This window comes from Perna viridis, chromosome 6 (assembly GCF_037379345.1).
Source record: "Perna viridis isolate PV_CMFRI_1.1 ecotype Kerala chromosome 6, ASM3737934v1, whole genome shotgun sequence".
NCBI classification, from domain to species: domain Eukaryota; kingdom Metazoa; phylum Mollusca; class Bivalvia; order Mytilida; family Mytilidae; genus Perna; species Perna viridis.
In genome coordinates, this window is record NC_142450.1 from 24,486,336 (window position 1) to 24,511,272 (window position 24,937).

The 24,937-nt window shown below is 32.8% G+C and overlaps 1 protein-coding gene and 1 long non-coding RNA gene across 3 annotated transcripts in view; one reads left to right on the forward strand and one right to left on the reverse strand.

Annotated features, from left to right (window-relative positions):
- Nucleotides 1–19,643, forward strand: part of LOC148614191 (uncharacterized) — a 32,091-nt gene extending 12,448 nt beyond the window's left edge. Inside the window, exons 1-5 of one of the 2 annotated variants that reach the window (XM_088588103.1) lie at nucleotides 10,460–10,529; nucleotides 12,356–12,533; nucleotides 16,678–16,836; nucleotides 17,193–17,307; nucleotides 18,734–19,643. In XM_088588103.1, the coding sequence (XP_088444229.1) occupies nucleotides 12,518–12,533; nucleotides 16,678–16,836; nucleotides 17,193–17,307; nucleotides 18,734–18,761 (318 nt within the window). In that variant the 5' untranslated portion in view covers nucleotides 10,460–10,529; nucleotides 12,356–12,517 and the 3' untranslated portion in view covers nucleotides 18,762–19,643. Of the gene's footprint in view, nucleotides 1–10,459; nucleotides 10,530–12,355; nucleotides 12,534–16,677; nucleotides 16,837–17,192; nucleotides 17,308–18,733 lie in introns of those variants that run through there. The other variant, XM_088588104.1, reaches the window with a different exon arrangement.
- On the reverse strand, nucleotides 637–10,312 carry LOC148614192 (uncharacterized). Its single transcript, XR_015923592.1, has 5 exons — nucleotides 10,131–10,312; nucleotides 8,851–8,970; nucleotides 7,934–8,253; nucleotides 6,388–6,482; nucleotides 637–5,184 (listed from the first exon to the last, which is right to left on the reverse strand). It is a non-coding gene; the product is annotated as an uncharacterized LOC148614192 (long non-coding RNA).
- Nucleotides 19,644–24,937: the final 5,294 nt, after the last annotated feature.

The window sequence follows — 24,937 nt, forward strand, 5'->3', positions numbered from 1 at the left end:
AGCGAGATGCACGTTTACTTTGTATTACTTACTTCAAATTATAATTTTGTGTTGTTTGTACATTCAGGAACAATATCAATACCAAAACTCCTTTCCAATTTTATTGTTGAAATGTACAATAAAGAATACTTTAGACAGATTTTTTTCAAGACTATATCTTAAGTCTCGAGATATGATGTGGAGCGAGTGCCTTGCCATTGGACGTTTAAATAGTGACATAACTTGTTAATTGACTTTTAGTAGCATTTTAGATTCTGCATTAGGTCATTGAAAGGGACAATTAAAATATCCCGTGCTTCATAAAAATGTGCTTGATTCCAAACAACATAACCAATTAACTACAAAATCTTTCAAAATATGACACTTCTCCAAAACTTTGAAGTATAACAATATATATGTATATTAAACGCCGGAAAGGGATCCGGTGTTTTAAAACCCCTTTTTATTGGGAAAGTTTGATAACTTTGTGCAAAATTGTGACAAAACAAACTTTAAATAGCCTTGTATCCTACTTCCCGTCCACCCTCATTATCTTTTAATTGCTAAAACCGCCCCTGTTGTCGCATTTATCTGCTTACCAGAAAAACTACAAATAATATGAGTTTCAAAATGTTGTGTTTATTGATCTCTAATCGAGAGAAATGATTGTGGAAAGGTTTATACCGAATGAAAAAAGAAAATACTTATATAATTACCGCAAATGTTGGTATGCCAACACACATGTTTCAAGATGCTTATTGGCACCACAAAAACAAAATCATTAGGAGATTCAAATACAAAAAATAAGTTGTATACAATAAGTACGCAACACGAAGAAATATCAAAATAAGGAGGCAAATAGCACAGATTTATTCTCTGTGAAATCCAGTGTTTTAAGTGTTTAAATTTATTAGTTTCTGCAAATTTCGTTAAATAGTTTATGGTATACTGAAGGTCACAAAAGTCTGACTACTAGGCTAATAGATACCATCGGGGATTTATGGTTTTCCAGCAGTGGTTACGACTGGAACAGAAATGAAAATTTTTAATGAATATTACGAGTTTCGGTATGCAGTTAAGAATCTTAACGGTTAGAATCTCACAAGAAATACTGACAACGATGACAAAAATACTTAAGCAGTATTCCGCCCTATTTATTTTTACATGTTAGTACACATTATAATGAAAATGCAAAATAATGTAACACCCTCAGTCACAGACGTTATATGTTTTGGAAATAATCTTAAATGTTTCTCGAATTCGAAATCTTGTATTTCTGCCGTTGTTTGATACTGCTTTTCTTACTTACGAGACACGAAGATTTCCATTTTCAGCGACGCGAGATTTCCTTATATCACCCACGGTTGAGATAAAACACATGCGCTTTACAAAAAAAATGGCACAACTGAATAAAAAGTTCATGAACGAGGATATCTTACCAACATTGAATATGTGTTTGAAAATTCTTTGAAAAAATAATTTTACTGAGAATAACTGCGATTGATTATTTTGAAATTATCTAAATTTTACATCTGGTTAAATGCATGTCAAACATTCTAACCGAAACTAACTAGAAGTGAGAAAAAGAATCAAACACCTACTTTTCTCATGCAAGATTGGGAAATCTCAGACACCCTTGGATAAGATCTAATAGTTCTCTTACTCGATGGAGCGCAGTCAGAGAACGATAAAATCTTACACTCTGAGATTGCCCTATCTTGCATTCGTACAGGTGTTCTTAATATCTCTTTTATCATGATTAAAAAAAAGTATGCTTACTCGGATCGTCTTGTGACTCGTCATAATACGTTTAAAAAAAGATTTACTATCAATTGAAGAACAGTATGTAATCTATCGAATAATGAAGTATATAGAGACCGAACATGTCTTTATTTTACTACTAAAACTAACATCTTAAGTTAATTTCGTAGATATGACAATAGTAGGAAACTAACGTGTAATGACCAAACCTTAGATTACTTTCAAACTAAAAATTAAATTGTCATTTCATTTTTGTTCGGTGGTAAAAGAGAAACAATCCTGGTGATATTTGAAAAAAATAGTATATGTTTATGTTGAAAGTGATGGTTATTAAAGTTACGTAGAGAAACGTTAAGTAGCTGTCTTTGTAAGAATCATGCAAAATCTGAAAAAATGTGATACACCCAAAAAAAGGCTACATATTTTTATTTTTTGTAATCAAGTTGTTTTATGGGTCTATACTATGAAATGTGTAATTATTCATTCAAATCTGCCTGCTCTTAGGAGATAATCAACATTAAAAATCCAGTAGATTCTATTATATTTGAGCGTCATTTACAGAGAAATCTCCCTTAATTTTGAAATCTACAGTGCATTCTGTGTAATTTTTATCTCCTAAGAGCACGGGTTATATGAAAAACCACATGTTAATTTCTGTTTACTATGATACTTCAAACAAAATATCAAAAATAAAAATATGTAGGCTTTTTACCCATGAATCACATTTTGCATGATCTTTAGATGGAGTGCTACTTAATTATTTAGTGAGACGTTCAAACGTCATGGAATTTACGTCTCAAGCATCAAAAGTGATAACATGTTCTTTACCTATTGAAATTTTGTCAATTTTCTTCTTTCATCGATTTTTAGGTAAAAACATTCTTAATTACTGCATATTTGTACATTGTAAATTCCAAATGCATCGCAACCAATATATCTAATTTATAATTATTTAATTGTAGTTATAATATATTATATTTTGACCAGAGTTGCTTAGAAAAATTGAGACCATATATAGTAATAGGTATAATTCTCAGGTTTCTGCAGTGAAATGTACCGTAACAACAGTTTTTGTCTTTTAAACGCAGGTATTTTTACTGTTATGTATGTTAAAAAAAGTTATAAAGAGCTCACAGATATATTTGTTTATTATAAATTTATTGGCTAATGTACAAACAGTAAGAGCTTCCGTTACATAGCTGGATCCGCAAAATGTACCACCAAACCTCACTCAAACTTTAACTTTAACTTCTATACTCACAGCTGTCAAAGATGGTCTGCAGTACTACCACAACACTTGTTACTCCCGTAGTGGTATTAATTCAATGTGGCTTCTGAAAAATACGAAAGATCGTCTCGAAAGCCTCAATTCAAGAATATTATCAGCATACAGTTGTAATAGAATTTGAAAATTCGAAAGATCTTTTGGAGACAATCATTTCAAGACTATTATCAGAATATAATAGCATTAAACACTGTATACTTCTATTCCCCATACTCAATTAGATTCCCGACTCAAAAACATTATACATCGTTGTTTCTCAAGAAAAGATTGTACACCTAGATACAAATATATTGTTCTTGGTAGAGATACCTCATACTTTGTAAAAAATAATTCCAAATAATTTTACAAATATACTGAAAAAAGATGTTTACCAAATGCTTGAATTTTTAATCGACAGCATATTTGTCCAGTGTGATGGACGCGTTTTTCAACAAACCGTCCGTCTTCCAATGGGAAGAAATTATGCTCCTCTACTTGCTGACCTAATCCGTCACTCTGACTTTAAAGCTGATCTGATCCGAAAGAAAGAATATCGTTTAGCTAGATCCTTTAATTTCAGTTTCCGCTATATAGATGACGTATTATCATAAAATAATGCCAATTTGATACATCGCATCCACCAAAAGAACTTGAGAGAAAGGATACTACAGACTCTGTGAAGTCAGCCTCATATCTTGACCTACACTTAGAAATCGATGGTAAAGGAAAACTATTGATCAATCTTTACGACAAACGTGATGACTTTTCATTCAGAATTGTCAACTTTCCTTTCATCTGTGGCAACATCCCTTCAGCACCTGCGTATGGAGTGTTCATAGCACTGCTCATACGTTATGCCAGAGCTTGCCGAAACTACGCAGACGTTTTGTACCGCTCTGGAATTCTAACGAATAGGCGTCTGGAACAGGGTTATGTTGCTACAAGATTGAAGCCATCACCACAGAAATTTTATGGTCGTGGATTGTTATGGTATATCCATCTGCACAATGAAAACTGATTTATTCAACGGGTCATAGTTTTACTTTTTTGTTTTGTTTGACTTTTTATGAGCAACTCGGCGGTTGTTTCTAGAAAATCAGAGAACGCTTACCCTATCGGCGCACCTGGTCCATGTTTCCAGTTTTTAGTGTAGTCTCATTTGCTTTGTTACTTTGTATGTATGATTTTAGTGACTTTATGTTATTTGTCGTGTATTTCTGTTTTCCTTGTCTGGTCTTTGTCCCTGGATTACATACTTTTGATTACCACCATAACCTTGGTTCCCTTGATTTTTCTTCCACTGTCCATTTTTCAAATAGACATTTGCTCATTTACGAACGGGGAGGACATCATGGTTTTTTCCTCAGTCCAACTTCTCTATAGATATAGGATTAATTGAGGGGAGAACTTAACGTTTCTTTCTTAGTTCAACTCTTTATTTGGAAGTCACTGTTTTTTTCTCAAATGAATAGAGATATGTCGGTCTGACTAATGTATTCAAATGGTGTTGCATGCCTATTTGCGGGATGTTGCTTCTGAGAGCTAGCACAATAAAAATCCCGCTCTGCGTGTCGGAATAGTACAAAAAAGGTTCTGTTCGATTGGGTAGGCTTTCTTTTCATAAAATGCATAAAATATCTTCCATGTGATAGAAACCATAATCCATCAAGCAATCAGTTCACCTCTAAATCGGTTTTTATACAATTACCGTTTTTGCTGAAGTAAATATGCGATGTTATTTACTTTTAGGAGAACGATATTTATCGAGTCTGTAGAGCTAGGTAAATATCTAAAGTTTTCCAAAAAAGTCAATAACACTCATTTTTAGTGAAACAGAAGACAGTAACTGTTATATTATATTATCCGACCAAAAGATGGAAGACAATTCGTTTTTTATGTTTTTCCAAATATCGATTATTGTGAAAGTACTTTTATTCGTGGATACGAATTTTCTTGGATCAGGGAAGAAACACGAGTTTGTGAATTCTTGAATTTGTTGTTTTAAAACTCAAAAGGCAATAACACGCGCAACATATAAAAAGTCAATGACGATTGTTACTAAAAAAATGCAAAAACTAAAACCAAACATACTGAGACAAGTAGCACGAACCTCGCCTAAACCGGGGTGATCTCAAGTGCTCTGGGTTGTACGTAGTACCTGCTGCTGGCAAGGCGCCAACCTATAGATGAAAGATAAAAAACGCTATGACAAATATAATTCACTAGTCATTCTGAAAACGATCGTCTAGGCCACGAGCGTAAGAACAACGAACATAAAATAAACAAAATAATACATACAAAGTAAAAAAAGTAAATTACCACCTCTGACTCCACTTCAAACTTGGAGCATGGACCAGGTGCACCGGAAAGGTAACCATCCTCTGCTTCTGTAAAAACAACCGCCGACTAGCTCATAAAAAGTCAAGTTCAAGGTAGACGAATGGGGAAAGGAGAACAATGACACGTCGAACAAATGCGTTTTTCATGGTGCAGATGGATACACCGTAACGATCCAAGAGTTCATGATGACGACCAGAATACTTTTGTAGTGATGACTTGTAGGAACAAAGACCTGTTCCAGAAGCCTAATAGTAAGAGGTCCACCGCGATACAAAATGTAGTTATGTAGTTTGTAGTTATGGCAAACTCTCTGGTATAACGCGTGAGTTATGATATGATAATTCCATACGTAGGTGCTGTAACTAGTGATGTTGCAACAGATGAAAGGAAAGTTCACAATACGGAAAGAAAATTCATCGTATATGTCGTATAGTTTAGTCATTATTTTTTCTTTACCATCGATTTCTAATTGTAGGTCAAGATATAAGGCTGACTTCAGTGTCTGTAGAATCCTTTATCTCAAGATCTTTAGGGTAGATGCGATGTATCAAATCACCGGAATAGGTCAGCAATTAGAGTACCACAATCTGTTTCCATTGGAATGCCGACAGTTTGCTAAAAAAACGTGTACACCACACTGGACAAATATTTTGTCGATAAAAAATTCCAGCATTTTTAAAACGTCTACTTCGGTATATTTGAAATATGATTTGGAATTTCTTTACAGAGTATGAGGAATCTCCACCAAGAACTACATATTTGTAGCTAGGTGTACCGTCTTTTTGGAGTAACAACGATGTATAATGTTTTTGAGTCGGAATTTTAACTGTGTATGGGGCATAGAAGTATAAAGAGTTGACAAATCGCAGGTTCAAATTCTATTAAAACTGTATTCTGATAATAATCTTGAATTGAGGGTTTCGAGACGATCTGTCGGATTTTTCAGAAGCCACATTGAATAAATACCGCTACTGGAGTAACAAGTGTTGCGGTAGGACTTGAGACCTGCTTTGACAGCTGTGAGTATAGAAGTTAAAACTTACAAAATCGCAATAATTTACAGTATAGCTTTGCACTCTGAATCATAAAGAGACTTTGCTTGGGCTATGAAACTCCATGCAACCGTATTGAGTACTATCTATAAAAAGATATAATATTTATTTTTATATAGAAAATTTGTCATTTAATACTCCATTGTTTTCTCATGTTTTTATTGGAATATTCTAGTTGACTGCAATTAGTTTTTCATATGCATACATATGATGCTTATTTTGACAATTTTAACATTTTAAACTATCATATAAGACCATAAAGTAATTTCAATTGATCACACTCATTTCATTTTCAAAAACATCTCATTTTCAAGAATTTGGTTTGAAATATATGTATCACAGCCATCAACATTATACAGATATTGACAATTTCATCATTCTTTACAATGATTTTAGACTTGTGAAGATTTTTTATTATTGAAATATGAGTGCCGCAGTCACACATATGATGCTGATTTAGAGATTTTTTACATTTGAAACAAGTGTGGACACACTGGCATTGCCCGAGGGGCATGTATGGACGCAGACTGGTATTGCCCGAATAGCAAATTTGAACATACATACGATTTGTCTTGAACGTGTTTGCATTGTCTAGAAAACTTCTCCATTTATTGATATCAATAATCGAATTATGCACATGTTGATAAATATCCATTAAGATGTATTACTGAACATCTAAATGGGGAACAAATTCCACTATGGATTGCCATAAGACAAGTCAAATACATATTACAATGCTTCTTCCTTGAAGGTGTACTTGCCTGGATGTGTTTAACTTGCTATGTCATGTTAAGAATTGGCCATTTCCCTTTACACAGGTTAGCTTGATAAAATTCTGGACTCTCAGTTTTTTTTAGATTAACAGAAACCTAGAGTGTGGTATCTGTCAGTTACATGGATGGCCTTTATTTTAAAATGGTAGAGCCATAAACTCAAAATCAAATAAGAGCATTTTTTTAGTAGTTGATAAAATCATATAAAAATTTCATAACCATTGATCAACCATAACTATAAAGTCAACGCACGAACACCAAGTGAATATGGACGACGACACGTATGCCGCCGCAGTGACGCCGCTGTCAGCACCGTACCAATATATAATGTTTTGCGTTGACACTATTATATTACATATATACATTTATATAGGCGAATTCGGGGTTTTGTAATGCTCCATTTTTAATTCCCTAAAAAAGCCTGTCAATTACTCTTCCTTAGGACCAATCTGGTAGTGTTTGATTTGCTAAGAATTTACTTCTATAAGGTATTTATTTTTTACATTAGTCCCAGTTAAACAGTTCTCTAGCAAAAGAGAATAAAACTGCATAATGGAAAAAATCCTATTTACAGTCATGTACTCAACAGATAACATTCGAAATTCTAATGAAACAAAATTACAATACTGTGTATGGGGGATAGAAGTATATGAATACTTTAAGACTAAATCTATCGATACTGGCTCACAGTTAACATTTCAAATAAATATTTCGATTAAATCTTGTATCAAACAATTTTAATCAACTTCTAAATAATTATATACCTTAGTAGACTGAAAAATGTTTCCTTGGACGTAAACTGTATACCATAGTACATACATTAACATGTTTTGCAGCTGTATAAAATATATCCAGAGGCACTGCCAGTATCGCTAGGTTTCAGAACTAACGTAACATGTATGTACATTCAGCATTTCAAAACACTGTCATTGACTTTTCTTTAGAATCTCTATTTCATTAAATCTTGTCAATCTTAACAATTAAATAATTCTTAGTTATTTTTACGTGTGTAGTATCAATGTCTTGATACTAAACAAAACCTTTATCCTTTTAACAGAAAAGCGATTCATCCATATTTGTCTATCTGCAAATATAAGAAAAGAAAAAGAGTAGACATTTATTTTTAATACTTTACAAAAATAATCAAAAATGTTTTTTTTAACATACTTGTAGTTGTATATCGATGTCTGCATTTGCTGATTGATTGCATCTATAATCATATATAGTAAATCTACTTGTGCAATTCAAAATCAATGTCTATTGAATATTCTAAGGAAAGCATCATCTGTCATCACTTTGGCTATAAAACATTTTCAAAGAACATATGTAATGTATTTATCTTGTACATATATGTACAATATCATAATAAAATGAACTCAGACCAGTGCCATCAAAACAAAAAAATATCTCAAGCGCCTAATCCCAAACGAGATTTGGCCGTGGACTAAGTCTAAAATTATTTCAATGTGGCTGTTTAGTCTTTGCATATTTTGTTTTCATTGTATTCTGATTTTGGTGTCCCTATAATGACTTGTTTCATTTCAACAGTTTTAAATAAAAATAAATCCCTACTTGCCGACCCTACAAAATTTCAGAATGGTGATTGGAAACATAACTTTATTTTTTTTTGCCTTGGAGATTTCTCATCAAATGACTGGCATGCCCCAATAAGTTAACTTACCTATCTGTCTAACATGCACTTGAAACTGTTGATTTGATCCCGAAAAGTATTTTGCGGTAGGCTGTACAATATAAGCGTGCACAAAGTGGAACACTAGGTCATGGATCGACATGAAATCCCCTGGTAATACATTTAATAAATTAAATGAATGAACGTGGTAACATGACTACTATAATTTCCTCGAATACACAATGACCCACATTCACAGGTATTACTATGCTCGGGGACTGTGTAACCGCGTCAATGCTTTACATCGTCCATGAGAGACCCCAAATGATAGCCAAGGGCGTTAAGAAACCCCTCAGTCCATCAGAGTGCAAACCGGGTCTAACAGTATTGAAAACAAAAACTAAAATAAGTACAGGAATAGTCAGCTGATGGTCAGCGTCTTTCATATCGTGCAAATAATTGGCTAAAACTGTGTTACGGAAGATTTTGGGGATTTTAGTGGCTTATATCCACAATGACAGTCGAATTTTCAACTCAATTATCTGCTAGAAACAACGAGGTCCTAGCTTTACAATGCACGAAATGAAGGGTGTAACAGATATACAGAAAGTGCTATCGTTTACAACGGCGATAATACATGTAAACAATGCAAATATCGCGTGACTTCGGTAATTCTCGAACTCGGCTGCGAGATTCTAAATTCAATATTGATTGCACAAAACCTTTTGTATCCTAATTATTATTTGTATTTGATTAAACATTTACTGATTTTCATTTCGGAATGGGGAATAAGCATTGGACAACAGGAAATAAGTCGATGCAATGGGGGATGGAGCAATGCGGGAATGCGGCTATTGGGTATGGGGGATGGGTCTATGGGGGATGTGGCATGGGGCAATGGCGTATGGGGCAATTGGGAATGGGATCTGGGGCAAGTGGGAAGTTTATCCCATAGAGGGACTGTTTCTTTCTATGCTACATATTACAGATAATAAATAACTAGCCTGCAATAATAGCATATCTTTCTTTATTTTATTTTTGTGTCAATTACATACAAACATCATCTAGTTTGAATATTTGCATTTCAGATATGCAAACCATTCAAACCTCTTTAGAAACTTTGCAAATAATTATACATTTTAGTATAGTTGTCGTCGCTTAAAAGTGTTAGACATTTTCGCTTATTATACTGGAAATAAATAATATTTAATTAATTTTGCAGCGAACATTAAAATTGATTTAGTTGTTTTGCAACATTCTATATTCCCAAAGTGAACCTTGGTTATACATGCAAGAAATGGCAAAATAAATGCATATTTAATTTAACGTACTTCAGACGATATGGTACTTAAATGTCTTCATGTGGATACCAAGGTGACAGTTCGTATCATTTTCATTTTCTGTCGTAATCCTTAATATTTGCAAACCAGTTTTTCGATTAATTACAAATGTATCTCACTTCTTAATCATCAGACTCACAAATTTGTACGTTAACCATGTTTGTAATGCATGCTTCCTGTTAGATACTGTTATCAGACGAATAATGTAGTGTATTTGATAAATCATATCTAAGGTCAAAACCAAATACTTGTGAAATTTTTATCTTACATAGACTATGGTATTGCCTCAGATAAAATAGATTTTTACTTGTGTCGACAATGCTTATCTATGTAAGCTTATCTGTATTTTGACCATTTACAATCTTAACTATCTGGACTGCACGAATTCCGGTATGTACAACATTTGGCTCTGCCAAAATAAAATTTAATTCAAACGTAATAATAAATAGCATTTATTTTTTTTCCACATTAACATACAAAAGACAGACCAATGGCTGAAAAATTTTCATATAAGGGTGGACAGTTAAGTTTTTTTTTCTATAATTAGCTTTTTTGGAGAATTGATATTTAATTTAGACCAATAACACAATAAAATTTTGAATTTGAAAACAAAAACAAAAACATGAAATCATTAATATACCAGACAAGTTGTGCCCAACGGTCATCTTTCGAGTACATGCTGACAGTATTTAATTATTACCAATGTGACAAACGACCCCATCTATACTCGGCGTCACATACATAACATATTGTTCAAATTTTAAACAAAAAAATGGTCTACAGTCATTGACAAATTATGTCAAATGTGTCGAACGACTTGCTCATTCATATCACAAAACGGTTTTTCCGTAAATATATGAATTGTTTAAAGGGAATACCACCTATGCAATTAGTTAGGCTCTTATCAAAAATCATAACCATGTAAACAAAAATAAATAACCTTTCAGGCAAAATGCGCTTTTGTAAAATGCAGAAGTATGTAAAATTCGAAGTCTTTGGAATATTTTGGATAGCCATCTTAGAGAACTCTTCTATCTGAAGGAAGATCATAAGCAGACTTAATTGATTTTTACAGATAGCTTTCGATTAGCTCGTGACGTCACTAAGTCGGTACTTTGTACTGATAAAAGTACTGCATTATAATATGTAAACAAACAATATTCCGTCCACATCTCTACGTTCCTGTTTTTTTTAATCACCGAAACTTGTTGTCTTGTGAAACTTACGATTGCACAAATCATTAAAGAGAATTATTCAAAAGGTTTACTTTACCCGCAACACCAAGTGTCAATTTTCCTCTGAAATACTTGTCTTCTAGCTGCAAATTCAGTTGTTCGTGAATGTTGTATGACATTTACTGACACGTTGTGTCTCCATCTCTTCTTCTGTATATTTTGGGTTGAAATTATAGGCGAAAAGTCCCAAATAAGCGCTTTCTTCGGACATCGTTATCAATTATCTATTTACTTTCACTTTACAAACTGACTTAGTGACGTGACGGCTCAACCGAACAAGGTGATTCCCATAGCCATGGAAAACGCAAATTCTCCATTATGTGTTGCAATGATTAGTTAAGAAAATGAAATAATTTCATTTCAATTCAATTTGCATGAATATTTAACAGATTAGTTCGAATAACTGTCAATTTTTTTTAAGATTACTGCTCCTTCCAAATGATTGGGTTTTTTTCAAATTTGTGAGAAATTATACATTTGTTAAAATAGAAACTGAAAAATACAATTATCATTTTTTATCGGCATTTAGCAGCAGAAATGATGGATAATAATAGAATTTCTCGTAAGGAATTTTCTGTTCTTTTTTATGGTGTATATTAATCGTAAGTGATGATGATTGATTTTAATTAACTGAAAAACACATAAAAATAAAAAGAAAGACAACCCTGCTTTGATTTAAAAAAATAAAAAAACACTCAGAAAATTATGGAAAACTGAGCTTGAAATGACATAGAGTAAAAGTCTTTCCTATTTCCCTGGATCAAATCTTCAAAAGGCTTTGACTGCCAACATTTTTTGAGCACTTGAGACTGTGTGTGTGTGTGTGTGTGTGTGTGTGTTCTCTTTTGAAAGTTTGACTTCTTTTCTAAAGATACACAAAACCAAACAAATTACTGTTCTACTAACCATTTTTAACATTTGTTGTTTTTTTTATATTTTTTTTATTAATATTTTTTTTAATCATTTTTTTTTGTATTTAAGCGTTGGGTGATACTAACACATATAAGATATCAACGATATTATTGTATAGTGGAATATCTCAATCAGCGTCATGTAAAGATTCGTATCTCATCTCCATAAATTGAATATCATGTGAGAGGAACTGTGATATATGTAACACTACTGCCTACAAACTTGTAAATAATGGATCCTGCGAAAGGTATAGCTTTCAGGAGTCATCCATGAACTGCGATAATATTATTTTTATTCGGCTATATCAGGTATTAGCGGAACTACGGCCTACTCTACAAAATGGATTGAATGTAGAAATACGACAGGCACCCGACTGTTTACAAACTATTTTTTTTTTAATTTTAACAATACATGAGTAAAGAGTAAGATATTATTAAGTTAGAAATATGATATATATTTGGATCAATTCTTTGCCGAAGAAAATTACTCTGAGTAATTTTCTGCTTTCAAATATTGGGATTTTCATTTTAAAGTAAAAGTGATATTCAAAGAGTAATCAAGAGAACCAAGATTGTAGTGGTAAACAAAATAGTGCAATCCAGGGACAAAGACCAGACATGGAAAACAGACATACACAACAAAGAAAATGGAGTAGCTAAAATCATACATACAAAGTAACAAAAGCAAATGAGTAACTCGGACTCCACTAAAAACTGGGACCATGGACCAGGTGCACCGAGAAATTTAAACAAATGAAAACACATATAAAAAAAGTTTAAACATTAGTGAGTCCAATTTTAGTCGTAATATAAGTTTTTTTTAGTTTATTTTAAAGAAGTTCTTGTCACATATCTGCTTTATATTAACTTCATGCGCATTCAGTAGTGAATGTATCATATCAAAACGATTTTTGAATATTTAATAAAAAATATTTAATGGTTCGTTCATGCTTTTCATGCCTAAAGCAGTCTTAAAGTCTCACAAAAATAAACGAAAACACCAAACGTTTTCATGTTTAAAATTTACCGCAAATACTTTTTTATTATCGTTTCTATGCGTTTTCTGCTTGTTCATGGACTACATATAATCTTATCTTCATGCAAAACAATGGACATTTAAATAAGAAGACTTAAATAATTGATCAGAACGTATAAGCAGAATGTTATGTTCAACAATGATATATGTATGACTTGATTGTTGTATTAATTCTTAAGCTCATGTGCTTCTTAAACATACTTACTTAATTGGAATATCAGTTAATCGACCTTGTTTATGAGTCTGTCAATATGGCCGAGTGTTAAAGATAGGGTGATGACTGGTTGCCTCGGAGCCAGAATAATATGCTTTGGAGGGGTTACATGTCTTTGTCTTATGTGAGACAGCACATCAAAAATCCAACTTGTGGGTCACTAGAACAAAACAGGTTCTGTTAGTTTGATCAATCGTTCTTCTCTTGATACGCAATAAAATATCTGCTGTTGAATGTATTACCACAATCAATCGATCAAAATTGATGTGAGAATCTCAAGTGATGAGCTTCTGCAGTGAAAATATTTAAAGACTTGGAAATTTTTTGCACTTGAAATACACTGGTTCAGACATGAAACACAAAAGAACAACATGTAATTGTACGGTGACGACATATTACCTCTGGATATTTGGAGATTCGAGCTGTTGACATTCGTTTACAAAGGTTTGCCCCTTTCTAAAATTCGATTGGCAATTGCACAGATGCTGATGACTTTACCTTGAGCTTGGTCCTGACAGAATTAACTGCAAGGAGAAATTGATTCTTGGGGCATAATAAACAATATATAACACGTCAGACGGAAACACTTTTATATCGCTGCATATTGGAAATATTCCTCAAATGGATTTGATTGAGTAGAAATGTAGGTATTACATGCATAAAAATGCATATTCATTTAATCAAAATGGCAATGGATAGAAAGGGTGTTTGTGGCCCAAAGAATTCTGTTGAATCGAAATGTCACACAAAAGCTGGAGTTTTATCATAATTTACCAAACACGTTTGTGGTGAAAAAAATAACAAAATGTAATATATCACTCAATGCTTTTAGAATTGCTCAACCAAATATTCCCGACTTCAGCCTATGGGGAAACGTCTAAAGCGCTGCTCATTCAGTGTTCAAGTGAAATGTCTTCTCGAATTTGCTCCGAAAACATATTTGTTGGATAAAAACCTATGCTGCTTTGAATATTTGTAAGCAATATTTGAGAAAAGTAAACTTAATAAATTGTGCACATTTCTTCTTTCCGTTATTACAAAACTAATGTTTGATGAATGCATTGTATCGAACTTTAATTTAAGTTTCTTTTTCTTCTTTTTTTTTTTTTGGGGGGGGGGCAGTTTTGATGCCAATTTTAAATTTCAAACGTTTGACACTGTTGACATCACATTGATTTTTACACCATAGGGAGAGATAGTAATTTAAGAATAAATACAGCTGGAAAGTGTTATCGTCAGAGACTTTAACTTTCCTATTGTATTCAGCATTTTATTGTACCTACAAGTTGTTATTATTTAACGAAAAATGTTCAGAAGAGAGGACAGCAGTTCTTTGCATGATTCAAAAATTACAATTCATAATTGCATGGTCATATCAAGGGTAAATACGTGTGCGCGTTCATGTGAATTATTTGTATTTGGTACAAAAGACGTGAATTGTGCGTCACAAAATTAATCCGATAGGCCAAATTAATTATCGTTTTATGACACTTACAAATAAAGTGTAACATTTTAAGTTCGGCTATCGTCCGAAATTCGGCCTTACCGCAAATTATACCTTTTAACGGTAGATAATTCTTCTTGCTGTTAATATCAGTTGTTAACTACCATGCAACTACACCTACACGAAAAAAAAGACATTTCAATTAGAAAATAATTATTCATACAACTATATGCATTTACACTTACATGCTTTTCATTGATATTAACGATGTGATCAAAAGGAATACACCAAATGTTGCATAAGAGTTGTTAAGTAGCATTCCATTTAAGAATAATGTAATTTCTATAATATGTGATTCACATCAAAAAATTACACATTTGTATTTTTATAATTAAATAGCTTTATCGGTATATATATATATGATTAAATGTATAGTTATTCATTCCAATCTATCTCTTCTTACGAGATAATTCACATCGAAAATCCAATCATATCTATTGTATTTTAATGTCATTTACTCCCTTATTTTGAATTCTATTGTACATTCTATATAACTTTTATCTCCTAAGAACAAGGGTTATATAAAGAGCCATATGTTGCCTTCTGGTTACCATAACATTTTAAGGAGGTAGACCTAGGGTAAGGGAAACAAGTCTTAAAAATCACTGGAACGTTTGTATTCAGCATTTTACATCGATCTTATGTAAGCATCAAATTAACTTGGATTCATTTTATTCTGCTTCAAATGAAAGCTTGAGAGGCTTAGGTGAAATTGTGTATGAGGCAAACATATCGCTGACTTCATGACTTATGTCCCCTCCCCTAAGTCTACCTCCTTAAATAAAATATCAAAAACAGAAATATGTAGGAGTTCTAACCATGAATCACATTTTTGCAAGATTCTTACATGGATTTCTATTTAATTTATTTCAACAATGAAACTCCAACTACAGTTGAAGCTTCCCTTTGAACACATTTTTTAATCTATAATGATAATAAGCTAAACAAGAAATTAATCTATTTACAAAACGTAGATCAACATCAAAAATAATTTGTTTGTAAGAAACCATGACTTTATGGTTAAAAAGTATTTAAATTAAAACATCTGATCAACAAACTCGTTGCTCGAGATCTCAATCCTTGTGTGCAAACGTTTAGCAGGATAGGCTTTGTTACAACACAAAAAACGTTTAGATAGCGCCACTAGATTTACTCGTTTTTATTTAGATCCATGATAAATGGGTTAACATTTTAGGCAAATAGAGCTGTTGAGGTTCTTCTTTAACCTGAAACAAAGTAGATTTTATTATCATCTGAAAGTGTTGAAATAATGTAAAATGATCGGTGTGAATTGAGAATGTACAGTGACTGAATAGACACAACATGAAACACAAACTAATGGTTTACAAAGCACATTATAAAAGTTGAATGGAATATTAACATGTCCAACGAGATAGAATACCGTTGTTATGAAAACTATAGACAGCCAGTAAACAAAAACTCTTCCAAGTAATGTAGTTGATAATCTGTTTTAGTTCAATATCAATATTTATACCTTCACTTTTTCGGGGTCCCATGATATGTTGATTTTTTTTTTCACTTTTCACTTTTCTTTTTGTAAATAACGTAGATAACGTCCATAATTTATAGTGCTGTTGAGTAAGCGTGTTTTCAAATTATTATTTTATTTTATTTCAGCGAGTATAGATAATGATCTTGAAGTGACTTGCCAAAATGTACAACCTGCACCAGAAGTTTCACGGACTACAGCATTATCGGAGACAGCAGTAACAAATCTGAATTTAGATAATATAAACACTTCTTCGGCATCCAGTTTGAACGAAGAAACAGAATCGGGTATGTTCACACCTACAGCAGAGGAAAAATATCCGTTGGGTCGGATAGAATATATCACTGAATTCAATGATTTCTATGTCTAATGTCTATTTGTCAAAATTTTTCTCTAACAGTTTTGTATCTATAAATTCAAATACCATGTACGCTTTAACAGAATGAATTACTTGTCAAAAATGTAGGAATCAACTCATATTTAATATATAATTTCATTCATAAAGAAACTCAAGATTAGACGGAAGCGATTGCGCTAAAAATAAGCAAAGCAAGCATTTAATTCATAGCTTATATAAACAATTACAAATGTACGAAATGTGACTGAAAAATTATAACAAATGTTATATTTCTAATGTTTACAGGTATTCAACACAATCCTAATCCGGTAGTTATCGCACTAGTCATTGCCGCAGTATTGACATTTGTTATAGCTATAATCGATATTGTAATTGTCAAGAAAAAATGGAAAACAAAAAGGTAGGATTTTGGTTAAAATGTATATTAACGAACTTAATCTCGTTTTGAAATACTCTATAAAGTATAGCCTGTTTGTTTTCTCATGACATTAAAACTGGTTATTGTATTTGATATTTATCTTCAACCGTTATTGAAAGTGAACCTTTCCTAATCAACTGTCTGATTTCAGTAGACAAATATATATCTGTTAAAAGTTCATTTAATGAAAGTAATGACTTGTAACACTGCCTTAATACTACACATTCATAGTTTCATAGTCGTAATGAAATAATGTTTAATCAAATTTTAATGCGTAAAATAATACCACACATGTGAAATATGTTAGATCTGTAGTCCATTGGGTACGAAAGTCCACCGTGCAACCTCCTGCAATAACTTCATGAACATATGTTCAGTAGCAGTTGTTTTTTGGGGTTTTTTTTGGGGGGGGGTTGTTTTTGTTTTTTGGTTTTGTTTTTTTTTTTTGTTGTTGTTCTTGTTGTTTTTTGTTTGTTTTTTGTTTTGTTTTGTTTTTCATTTCTTTATTTTTTTATTTTATTTTGTTTTTTGATAAACGTCTCAGAATATATAAGTATCATCGAGTAGCCCAATGTTTTAGAGCTATAATGGTATCAAATGCAAAATGTCTGAAACAATAAAAAAAAGACATTTTTCTACCTAGCAACAAGCTTTGAATTCGCGGATCGAAATTTTTGGCGACTCTGATTCTAAATTAATATAGTGAGTACATTGATCGAAAGAGATCTTTAAGTGTTCTTGAACAATAGATCTATAAATTTTCCTTAATAATTGTCACTGCATAAATTTAAAAAAGCAATTGTCAGAATTCTGTAGATATGTTTGATGTATCGTTTTCTTAAATACAAATGTCCAAAGCAGACGTTTTACAAAAAGTAAAGAACCCAAAAAGAAACAAATGTTATGTTAATAAACACTAACTACACAATGAGTCAATTTTAGTGAAGCATGATTTCTATAGGGTTTTTTAAATTGAAAAATATCACTTTAAGCAATTTTCCGTAGTGATGGGGGTTTCTTGTTTTATACATTAAAACATGTAAAGGTGTAGTTGTAACTAATTTAATAATATGAAGTGTCGTAAATTCCCGTTGGTCGAGACATCAGCAATATGATAATTAAATTATGGAACATGTAATTTGAGTACAAAAAATTTTGATTTCTGGATTTATTTTGAAATATAAAATGTGGCAAAAAATTACAAAAAATGGTTCAGCTTATTTTTCACCAATAAATTGATTCGTCAGTGAGAAGGAACAGGGTACCCGAAAATTATTTTTAAGTTGATGTTTAAAGATGCATTGGAGGTTACTATAGAAAGATATAACATTGTTTTTCAATCTATCATGATGGTTTTATAAAAACAATGGACATCGTCGTATTATAATGAATTATATTTTTATTCAAGACTTACCAAAGAATGGAATGGTTTGTGAATAAGAAACGGATGTGGCAACCCATGAATATTCCCACACCAATTAATTATGCCAAGAGTAAGAAGCATGACAAAATGATGACACATGAGAGTAATTCTTCTCCATTTCGAGATATCCCTGGAGCAGTTAAAAAATCACTGAATAAAAAACAAAGAATAACAGAACAAGACGATTCCCAACTCACTGAATTACATCGTGAAACATCGCTACGTTCGAAACCTCAGAAACAAACTGATAATCTATTTTTTGTTTTTGTTGAAAATTCCAACATTTCTGCAGTGCTATATGTGAATGTAAATGAATGTGATAATGTATCATTGACGGAGTCATAAAGGTCTCTAAATAATTCCATATATGATCACGTGCAACTTTGAAAGTTCATTTTCTTGTTTCCAAGTGGATCTAAACGAATCACAAAATACAATATCAAGTTGTGATAAAGTTTACTTTCTCACTTTTGACGTCAATGATTCATGACGAAAACAATGAAAAGTTAAGGAGATTCCATCAAATATCAAACCTCCGATAATACAGCGATGACAGACATGGTGGACTTTGCACAAGATTGGGCCTCTACAAGTAATAATGATAAACATAAAACCGATATATAATTAATATTTTTATTGAGTGACTTTGTTATCTTGTCTTGCTTTTTGAAAATCTTGTATTAAAACCGACAAGAATGTCATAGATCAGTATTTTGTGAGTACATCCTTTTTGTTTGAATTTGAATACTTTCAAGTTGCGATTGTAATTGCATTTTTTTGTTTGAATTTGAATGCTTTATAATTCTAAATGTATTTTAAGCTTTCATTGATGGTTATATGCATTGTAACGTTTTATATACAGTTTCATCTAATTTCATATTGTATAAGTAGAGTATAATAGCAACTAAAAGTTACAGAAAAATACTGACTAGCCCTATATGTTTTTGTTTTTCAAATAGGATGGAACAGGTTTAAAAAAAACGTTTCTAACTAGTGTCTAGAAAAATCATATCCCACTGATAAGTAACCAGAGACGTCTTGCATTTTAGATAAAAGTGTGGGACAACAATTAACATTGCCTAACTTTTTGCACCATGCCACTTACTCACTTTGACTTTAGAGAGCAGTTAATACAAGTACTATTTAGCTTTTTTTTTAGTATTTTTTTGTCTGTTTGTGTGTTACTTTTATTTGTTAAAGTAATGAACTAAGCAAAACTGCAAGTTTGAAAAACCCATTTAAACAGTTTAAAGTCGTATGATCAATGTATGTGTTTCTTCGGAGCTACGTAACTGTTTCATATAGTGGGCAAAAAAAAACAAGACGTTCACAAAATAGTCGAATATGAGTTCATGAATAAGATACGTCAAAGTGAAATTGGGTGTATTTATGCTCCACTCTAAGGCCTAAAAGAATGTATATTTAGAGAAGACGCTACTTTTTTAAAGCGCCTTAACATACCAATAAGCCTAGCATTATCAGGAAACCTAAAATAAGTCTAAAAATATAACAATCAGAATAAAAATCAGGATGAGATAAATTGGCTCATAGTAAGACAACGAACAAGTACTAAATAATTTGATCACCTTGTCTATATGGATCTCTCTTACTTTGAGAAACAAAAACATAATAAGATAATTAACATCAACTATAACATGTTTAGGTGTGTTGGTGGTGTTACACAGCAGGGTGATGAAATGCGTTTAGTGTGAAGGCAATCAAAATTGTAGATCTACTGCTACCGCTGGCTACCCTACAGGTAAGCGAAAAGGAGAGTTTAATGGGTAATTCACCCCCTGCAAGTACAAAGACTCTACACTACAAAAACTTCTCCAATGTCTTCAGGTGGTAATATAAGTCATCTCGGATCTAGCATCTCAGGTAAAATTTGAGATGATCTTGAAGTAACAAGGACCCTGGAGGTGTCGCGTGTAGGTACTCCGACGTGTGGATATGCCCTGGCTTTTACTAACCTTACCCAAGTTATGGGTCAAATAGTTCCACTGCTTTGTGGTAGACTTTGGAAAGTCAACAGCTACCGGAGTAAACATTGACAGAAAATCTGGGTAGATTGGACTCTTTAACAGAAACAGTCGTCTAAGGTAAGAACACCTATGCAGAAAAACAGCTGGCCCTCCAAACACCAGGGGTGTAGCAACCATATTATAGAAAAAATATTGTTACAGAAAAACAGACAAAGATTCATCAGAGGAACCAGGATTCTAACGGAAATCAAAAGAATGTTATTCAGGGATAAAGACCAGACATGGAAAACACACACACAACAAAGAACATAAAATAACCAAATCAATACATACAAACATAAGAAAATGAGCAACTCGGAATTCACAAAAATTGGAAGAATGGACCAGGTGCACCTGTTGGGTAAGTGTCTTCTGCTTTTCTATAGAAACACCCGCCGACTAATACAAAAGCAAGTCCAGGGTAGGCGAAAGAGGAAAGAAAAATTATGACAGATTGAACAAATGAGTTTTCATGGTGCAGATGGATACAGCGTACAGATTTACAAGATCATGATAACGGCCTTCTGTAATGATGACTTAAATCTTTTAAGCAAAATAACCCTGTTCCAGAAGCCTAATTACCAGTAGTCTTGAGCGATACAACAATTCTGCGTAGTTACGGCAAGCTCTGACTTCACAGTGTCCGTAGTATCCTTTATCTCAAGTTCTTTGTGGTAGATGCAATGTATCAAATCCCCTGAACTAGAATTATTTAACGATAATACGTCATCTATGTAGCGGAAACTGAGATTAAAGACCTAACTATACAATTATTCTTCTTTTGAATCAGATCAGCTATAAAGCCAGTCCCATAAGAGTGAAGGAATATGTCAGCCAGTAGAGGAGCAAAATTTGTTCCCATTGGAATACCGACCATTTTTTGATTACCGCTATAACCTTGGTTCCCTTGATTACTCTTTGAAATACGCGTCTATCACAATGGACAAATATGTGGTCGATCAAACATTCCAACATTTTATATGTTTTAATAACTTTTCTGTCGATTTGGAAGATGATTTTGTTTTTTAACAAAGTATGAGGAATCTTAGTATATCCGTCGTTTTTGGAGACGATTTCTAATGTTTTTGAGTTGGGAATTTAACTGAGTATGGGAATAGAAGTAAAAAGAGTTGAAAAACCAAATGTTTTAATGGTATTGTATTCTATAATATAATTTTGAATAATCTTGAATTGAGGGTTTCCAAAAGATCTTTCGAATTTATCAGAATCCACATTGAATTAATACCACTTCTGGAAAAACAAGTGCCATGGTAGAACTGAAGACACTTTTGACAGCTGTGAGTATAGAAGTTAAAAGTTTTTAAAGAGGTTTGGTGGAAAGACTACTAATATAAGATGTAACCGTAACGGAACCACCGAACATTCAGAGTAGGAAAATGAAACGTGCGTACCATGTATAAGGGAGGAACTGCAAATATTACAAAGGAGATTCGGTGCTACAATATAGAAATCATAGGACTTTGCGAAACCACATGGATGTAGGCTGGCAAGATAAGATTAAATACAAATGAGACCATCGTTTATTAAGGTCACAGTTATATAAATGCAAATCATACCAAAGTTGAAGGCATCCTATGTCGCAGAAAGCAGATAGATCGTTCATAGGATGGGAACCAGTAAGTGAAAGACTGATACTAGGCAAATTCAAAGCATCCCACAATCGAATAACATTTACTGTTGTCATGGGTTATTCACGGCCCAACTGTAAAAAAGGAAAAAAAAGAACTTTTTTTATGATAGGCTGCAAAGCATTATCAATAAAAGAACAGAACAGCACACTACTTATAGGGGAATTCAATGCCAAGGTGGGACTTAATAACACTGGATATGACATCATGGGATTGGAATGGTCAAGAATGGAACCCATCTGGCAGATTTTTATGCTGTGAACAACCTTGTCATTGGGGAACCATTTTCAAACACAAAGAACTACACAGACCACTTGGACATCACCTGATTGCATCTCAGAATTAAAAGTGAGCAGATACAGCATCAGATCATCATTTAGTGATAGGAAAGATCCAACTTAAATTCAAAAGATTCAAAGACAATAATGCTGGAAAAAAGTACAATGTGGATAAGGTACAAAACAGAGAGCTTCTGCAGAGATATCAGCAAACATTTTCTGAGAAATTCACCGTAGTTCACTGGATGAAAGGTGAGAAAACATCAAAGAAGCATATGTAACATCACTAGAATAATGATTGGAGAAAATAAAGAGAAGCAAAAAAACATGGATAAGACAGTCAATCATGAAACCATGGACGAGAGAATGACCAATCACATCAATCTACGTAATGCTTGAACAAGATCTGAGACAAATAGCTACCAAAAAGAATACAAACAAAAACATAGTGAAGTCAAAAGAAATTTTTGGGTACCTTGCCACACAAGCAGAAACAGCGAAGATGAGAAAATTAAATTGTACAATATCGTATCACAAGGTTATTATCAGGAAAATGATCTGCTTATGAAAAAGACTATTAAGAACACCAATGAAAATGTTCTATCATCAGGAGAAGAGTAAAAGTCAAGAAGATTGAAAGTCAAGATGGAAAGAACATTTTGAAATAAAAACAGGCCAGCACCAGAGACAACAGCCAACATACTTCCAGAAGAAAAAGACTTCCACATTAACTCGGCTCCACCGAGTGCAGAAGAAATACGAAAAGCCATTAAATCTATTCATAACGGGAAATCAGGGTGGTCCCGATGTAATACATAGAAAAGCAATAAAGTATGCCCAAGAAAGAAATGTAAACACCTTTCATCCATTCTTTGAGAAGATATGGCATTTAAAAACAATACCTAAAGAATTAATAGAAGGTGTTCTCTTTAAGCTTCCAAAAAGGATGACTTGAGTCTGTGCATCAATTAAAGAGGAATCATATTACTGTCTACACCTGGTAAAGTTTTCAACAAAGTCATATTGGAAAGAATGAAAACATCTGTAGACAAGATTCTGAGAGACCATCAAGCCGGTTTTATAATGCGTATAAATACTAATAAAACTGATCCTAATAAACTCAAAGATGAGATATAGAATATGTTAACCGATTCATCTACCTAGACAGCCAATTCAAAATAATTGGCGGCAGTGAAATGATATCAAAGTCAGAATCAGCAAAATCACGAACTGTCTTCAAACTATTAAATAAAGTTTGGAATACTAGAGAGATCACCAGAAACACCAAGGTAAAGATGTGAAGGTTGTCTTATTTTATGGATTCGATACATGGAGTACAAAAATAGCGTCAGATAAAAACCATCCAGGCCCTCATTAATGGATGCCTAGGCAGAATAATGAAGATCCACTGGACTAACTAAGATCTTCTGAAACTTACACAGCACACCAGTTGCCACCACCAATGCAAATAAAGAAAAGAAAATTGGCCTGTATTTGACACCAACTTACAAAGAAATAAACATAACAATACATACACTTCAATGGAATCCTTAGGGAAAGAGAAAATCATGATAGCTAAGAAAAAAGTGGAAAAGATCAGTTGTAGACGAAATAAAAACAGCTGGATACAACTGGAAAACATTGGTTCAACACACCAAAATACGAGTGAGATGAAGAAAGATTGTCAGTGGCCACGTACATTTAACCGAACCGTTCAGTAGGACTTCGTCGTGCTGTTTGAAGGACTTCGACGAAAGCCAATCAAAAAATTAATTTCATTTTAACTCAATACTTCAACCGAATGAAATTATAATGTATGTTACAAAGAGGTACTAACATTCTAGACTCTTGCAAACAGATTTGTTGTTAAATCTCTACGTGGAATTCAACACAAAGTTTTGTATGGTGAATCGTTATATCCACCTAAATAATAAACACAGTTGATATAATAAATAGCGGAATAAATAAGATGAAAAACATTTCTTTCACAAAGTAATATATACAAATGTGACTCGACTGAGCTGGCAAACACGGCAATATGTAACAGGCACAGAAAGTTTTTTTTCACATCTATTGAAAGCAGACTAACCTTTCTTTGAAGTGCTGAAGTCTATAAGGTATGGTAAATAAAAAATACGTTACATTTTTAGTGAAACAAAAATAACAGAAAATATTTTACTAAGATTTTTCATTTTGTGTCATTGAGGTGGCTTTCCTATTTAGTGGAATTTTTAAAAA